Source organism: Merops nubicus, unplaced genomic scaffold (assembly GCF_000691845.1).
Source record: "Merops nubicus isolate BGI_N331 unplaced genomic scaffold, ASM69184v1 scaffold46409, whole genome shotgun sequence".
NCBI lineage: Eukaryota > Metazoa > Chordata > Aves > Coraciiformes > Meropidae > Merops > Merops nubicus.
The window spans coordinates 1-6,295 of record NW_008629682.1 but is presented as its reverse complement, the minus strand read 5'-3'; the positions used below and the strand labels follow the sequence as shown (position 1 = coordinate 6,295).

At 49.2% G+C, this 6,295-nt stretch overlaps 1 protein-coding gene across 1 annotated transcript; it reads left to right on the top strand.

Annotated features, from left to right (window-relative positions):
* Positions 1–27: 27 nt before the first annotated feature.
* Positions 28–1,626, top strand: KLHL11 (kelch-like family member 11; the record flags this gene model as incomplete). Its single annotated transcript, XM_008947035.1, has 1 exon — positions 28–1,626. A coding segment is annotated over one exon (1,599 nt), but the record flags the coding sequence as incomplete, so codon positions are not given.
* Between the last annotated feature and the right edge of the window lie 4,669 nt (positions 1,627–6,295).

Here is a 6,295-nt window from a genome sequence, read left to right as displayed (position 1 = left end):
GGCGTCACCCCTGTGCGTTTGTTCCACAGGTTCCTCCTGACCCGGTTAAAAGAGTTCTGCGGAGAGTTTCTGAAGAAGAAACTCAACCTGTCCAACTGCGTCGCGGTTCACAGCTTAGCTCACATGTATTCCTTGAATCACCTGGCCCTCAAAGCCCAGGATATGATCAGGAGAAACTTCCACAAAGTTATCCAAGATGAGGAGTTCTACACTTTGCCCTTTCATCTGGTCAGAGACTGGCTCTCGGACTCGGAGATCACCGTGGACTCTGAAGAAGTCCTCTTTGAGACGGTTTTGAAGTGGGTTCAGAAAAATCCTGAAGACAGAGAGAAGTACTTTGAAGATCTCTTTAAACTGCTTAGATTGTCTCAGATGAAACCCACTTACCTTACTCGCCACGTCAAATCTGAACGGCTGGTGTCGAGCAACGAAGCCTGTGTTAAATTAGTGTCTGAAGCCGTGGAGAGTCACGCCTTGCGGGCTGAGAACTTGCAGTCGGGTAACCTACAACATTCCACTTGTCCTGTGGCGTTGTTGCCACGTCTGGGACAAAACATGGATGTGATTATGGTGGTCGGTGGGGTGTCGGAGGGGGGTGATTACCTGAGCGAGTGCGTAGGGTACTTCATCGATGAGGACAGGTGGGTAAACTTGCCACACATCCACAACCACCTCGACGGGCACGCTGTCGCCGTGACGGAGTCTTACATTTACGTGGCTGGCTCCATGGAACCAGGGTTTGCTAAGACTGTAGAAAGGTACAATCCAAACAGAAATATCTGGGAGCAGGTCTCAAATCTAATCACCAGGAAGCATTCTTTTGGCCTTACCGAAGTCAAAGGAAACTTGTACAGCATTGGTGGACACGGCAATTTTAGTCCTGGCTTTAAAGATGTGGCCATTTACAATCCCGAGCAGGACAAGTGGCTCACCCTGGAGTCGGCACCGAAGATCCTTCGCGATGTGAAGGCTGTTTCTGTCGAGGACAGGTTTGTGTACATCGCTGCCCGCACCCCCGTCGACAGCGACAGCGAGGATGGGCTGAGGGCAGTTATCATCAGGTTCGATGCGGAGACGAGGCAGTGGCAGGACGTGGAGTCCCTGCCCCTCATCGATAACTACTGCTCCTTCCAGATGTCTGTCGCCAGCACCAACTTCTACCACACGGCCTCGTGCTGCCCCAAGAGCTACCCCATCAATAACGAGGAAGCCAAGATGAAGATCTCCAGCAGGGCCTCCGATGAAATACTTGAGAGCTTGCCCCCGGAGGTGCTCAGCATTGAAGGAGCAGCCATCTGCTATTACAAAGACGACGTGTTCATCATCGGGGGCTGGAAGAACAGCGACGACATCGACAAGCAGTACCGCAAGGAGGCCTATCGCTACTGCGCCGAGAGGAAGCGCTGGATGCTGCTGCCCCCCATGCCTCAGCCACGCTGCAGGGCGACAGCCTGCCACGTGAGGATCCCCTTCAGATGCCTGCAAGGAACGCAAAGATACCCCATGCCCCAAAATCTGATGTGGCAGAAAGATAGAATAAGGCAGATGCAGGAAAGGCAGATGCAGGAGATCCACCGGCACTCCCTGAGCTTGCGGAGAATGCCGCGCTCGCAGATCGAGTGCTAGCTTCTGGAGTGTCACTCCTCCTGATGAGCCTAGGAAGGGCTGTGCTGAACCATTTTGTTAGGCTTGATAGGTCTTTATAAGACGTGAGGGTGTGGATTGGATTTGATGCGTAAAACCAGCATCGTTTATGTATTGAAAATGAAGAGGCTTAGGAATGGAGGATGGGTGTGACTTGGGAAACTGTGCTGGTCCAACAGTATTACTGGTGTCCAGGGAAAAACTGTAGCCTTGTAGTGGGCTGTGAAAGATCTCCAGGAACATTCTGTTACTTCCCTCTTCAGATCTTTATTTTCAAGGATTTCTGTAGAGTTAGTCTCTAACAGTTGTATTTTGAAAGTCAAAGATCTGGGTCTTAATAATTTAGTGGTTACCTTTGTGTGTGCTTGAAAGCACCCAGTTTATTTGCACTTACATTGACATTCCTTTGATTCCCTCCTCAGTGACTCAACTTCTCATCTGCTTGGTGTCAGTGTACTTGGCTTTCCCGAGCTGGAGGCAAGTGCAATAGTTACATATGAAAAAAAAAAGCACAATCTTTCTTTATAAAAATACTTCAGGATGTCTTTATGTGTGTTAAATATTTTGTATCTGTATGTTGTAGAGAGGCTGCAGAGTTTGTAAATGGGTGATTGATAGAACACAAGACACTTGGTAAAACAGGACTTGAAGCAGCAGGTTTTTTTCAGGTGGTGTATGTGAAGATGCTTTGAGTTTGTCTTTGACAGCTTCCTTAGAAATTTGGGTCAAGAATCAGCCTGATGAAAGGGTGAGAACCAGCGAAGTAGCCACCCACTAACACTGACTCTTCACTTCTGCCAGTGGAGGTTAGTGAGAAGGAGATAGTTTCAGGGTAATGGATTGAAACCTGAGGTACTCATAGATCCTTTCTCAAATGTTGCACATGTTTAATTCTAGTGAAAAGTGGTTAGAAGAAGCCCCAGGAGCCCTTTTCAGCCTGCCTGTGACAATCAGTGCCCTTTGCCTTTGGTGGTGGTAGCTGTGCTGCAGTGCTCCCTCACAGATCAGCACTTGGCGTTGGGAGATCGGGGACTTCTCAGACTCTCCAGATATTTCTGTTTCCCCACGTTCTCTGGCAATAATATTTAAGCTGACTTAAATACCTTCTGGCATTCAGAGGTGGTTCTACATCACCTGGTGCCCTGGCTGGCTCAGCTTTGCTTACTGTGGGGTCCCAGGGAACAGAGCCGGGGATGTTCCTTTGGAGAGTCAGCACCTCTCAGTGACCTGTCCCACGGAACACTCCTCCCTGGACCAGCAGCTCCAGGACTGGCCAGGTTACTGCTGGACTCGGTACATCCTCCCCAGCTCCTTTTCTTCCCCATCCTTCCCTTCGTGTGAGTGTTCCAGGTTTTCACATGCAACCTAACTCAGGATCCTGGGGGAGGGGAGGGGAGGAGTGACCCGGGTGTTCCAGGTTGTGTACACAGACGTGGCTGCAGGAGCTGTTTGCTGTCTTTAGTTCATGTGATGCTTTGCTGGTGGGTTCGATGTGTTTTGATGTGGGCAACTTCTCTGCTAAGAGTTTCTAAACAGTCTGGTTGTTTTTTTGTTTCTTTGTTTTGTGTTTGTTTTTTTTTTCCTTTTTTTTTTTGTTTAGCTTTCTGAGCTGATACTTCTCATTTTCCAATGCAGCAGGCAACCTAGGTCATATCTGAAACACTGGGTAAGTTTTTCAGCCACATAGTATGTAAAGATTTCTCTGATGTCTGCATCCCCTAACGCTCCACTTTGCAGTTCACCTGCCACTTTTGATATCAATAACTTGTCATTTTGTAACAGAATATCTAACCTTAGTTAAAAAAACAAACAAACAAACCAACACCACCACTACAAACCTTGAAAATCATAACAGTTTAGTCTCAATTTATTCATCCGTGGTAACTGTTGTAGTTGATTTGCCTGTTGGATTGCTAGGGCAGGTTAAATTGTGCAGTGCTGCCTAGTGCAGGGGAGGAGAGCAGGAGAAAGCTGGGTTGGGTTTGAGGCTGGTGTTCAGAAGTGGCTGCTCCCAACCAGCTCATGCAGGCTTCTAAGCAAGGGACTAATGGTGGAGTTTGGCCCGTGAAGTCCTGCTGGTTTGGCTGGAGTAGTCAAGAATGGCTGTCCCTGCAGCAGGGTTTGTCAAGAGAAGTGTCAAAAAGCCTCACAGCTTTAGTACTAAATCCATTGATTTAAGTGAGAACTGTGGGAGCTGGTGGAAGACACTTCAGCAGCCTTTGCACAGAGCAGCTGGGCAGCATGAGGTGCCCTGTCCCACCAGCTGAGCTGCTGAGCTTGCTGGGGCAGTGGGAGGGTGGTGGGTGTCGGGCACCAGAGCTGTGCCAGCCTGTCTGTGTGCTCTGCTGCCAGCCCTGGGCGCTTTGCAGGGACAGGTGCCAGGGTGATGGTTTCAGGCAGAGCAGCAGCTGAACGGTTTCATGCATGGCAGCACAGACACAAGAGCCGACTTCTTGCAGTCCTTTTTCTAAGCAAGATCGACCCTGCACTTACCACGAGAGCTTTGGGCTGCTGTACAAGCCCTGTGGATCTCTGGAGACGTTCCCCCCGGGCTGTGTCTGTGTCCCCCTGCACTCCGTGCGTGCTGGGGCACGGGCACTGCCAGCAGACAGCTTTGCTCTGGCTGCTGTGCCCATTCTGTGGGATTTTTCAGTAGTTGGGGTTTTTCTGTAGACTTGACTTTAAGTGGACCAACTGCATGGTGCATGGTTTTTAAGGGACAGGTCTAACCACTGGAGCATGGGGAGATCAGAGAGCTGCATTACTGTTAGCCCGCTAACCCCCGAGTCGTGTAACAAGCTCCCTGTGGCCCTTGCCTGCTGCAGCTTGCTGGGTGTTCTTAAACTGAGCCTGGGAGTTCTTTCAGGTGTTACAGTGGCTGGTTGAATGTCAGCAAGATCCTAGTGTGTATTCAAGAAGTATTTGAAGGCTGCCTCCTGGCCTTGCCAACGCAAAGGAACATCCAGTGGGGTTTCTCCTGCCCCCGTGGCAGCCACACCCCCGTACCCACAGAGTGCATGTGTCCTGTCCTGTCTTTCTGCTCAAAGTACTGCTGGGGTAGGACACATCCTGGCTAGCACTTGGCAGTTGTTGTAGTAATGTTTAGGTGCCATACATGTAAATATCTTGGAACTCCCCAAATACTCTCCTCCTGTGCCAGGTCTGTGTGTATTTTTAATGACTGTCTTGCACATAGTAGGATACCACTCCAGAAACAAAGAAAACAAGCCAATAGCATGTGTTATGAATAACTGTGCCAAGCATCCTGCTCTACTATTGCAATATAATTTTTCTCCATTACAGTCACTCTTAACATCAGAACTGTTGGCTCAGCCTGTGTCATGGAATGGTCACTGATCACTGCTGACAAACAGAGTCACAGAGAATTGCAACTTTTTAGGTTGTTTTTGACACAACCTTGGAATCATCTGTTGTAGCCTTCAAGGGGCTTGAAAAAGCAAGCTTAAAATAAGAGATTTGTGGCTTGGCTTTCTTTTTGGCTGTGTCTGCATTATGTTAGGCTGTAAATGAGATCTGTGCTTGGACAGTCCTGAGTTGAAGTCTGATAAAACAGGTGCTCCTGAGGATCTAATCCTATTACTAATATGAATGTAAAGTGTGGAACTAACAAGATGTTTGAAGCCCATTAATAGTCAGATACTCCTCGTAGGTCCCTGTCACTGTGGGCATGGCAGCTCCGCTCTTCTGTCGACCCTGTTGTAGACTCCGGCGGGTTTTTGGGAAGCAGCACTCCTGTACTTACTTCCAGGAAGGTAAAGTAGTCTGTGTGTATAGGCTGTTTAAAACAACCGTATTGTTGTGTTCTTTACCTTAAACACACTGTACTGAAGTTTATTGTAATAAGTGAAATAATGAAATTAAACCTTCTATTTCTCTAGCATTCTGTTGTACCTTTTCTTTCATAAGTTGCTGCAGGGGCTGTGGCTGATGGGTTTTGTGGTGCCAGAGTGTGGTGGGTTAACCCTGGCTGAGCAAGTGATGCCCACCAAGCTGCTTTGTCACCCTCCCCCTCTCCTTCCTCCACAGAGCAAAAGGGGAAAGGAAAATAAGATGGAGACAAAACCCTTGTGAGTAAAACCAAGGGCAGTTTAATTAGAAAGCAAAGCCAAGAAATGCTGCGTGCGGAAGCGAAGGAAAAGCAACCAAAAATTTATTTTCTGCTTCCCATCCCCAGGTGATGTCTGGCCCCTTCCTGGGCAGCAGGGCTCCAAAACACTCAGTGGTTGCTCCGGAGGACCACGCAGTAGCCCCCTCCCCCCCTTTATACCAGCTTTATAGTTGAGCTGATGTGATACCCTGTGGACCATCCCTTTGGTCAGTTCAGGTCAGCTGTCCTGGTTCGGTTCTCCCAAGCCCCTGTCCCCCCCAGTCCCACTGAGCCTCAGTGCTGCGTGAGCACCGCTCAGTGCTCACAACACGGGTGTCACCAGCACCCCTCTGACTCCCCACACAGAGCCCTGCCCCGTGAGGAAACCAGCGCAGCCAGACCCCGTGCACACAGGAGGAAAGGTTTAAATACTAATTATTCTTTTAGCCCACATGAATTGTTTTCATTTCAGAACAAGGGAAGACGTTCAGGTGCTGCTCAGGCGGTGTCCCCGGTGGGGCTGTTCATGCAGGGGGGGTGCCT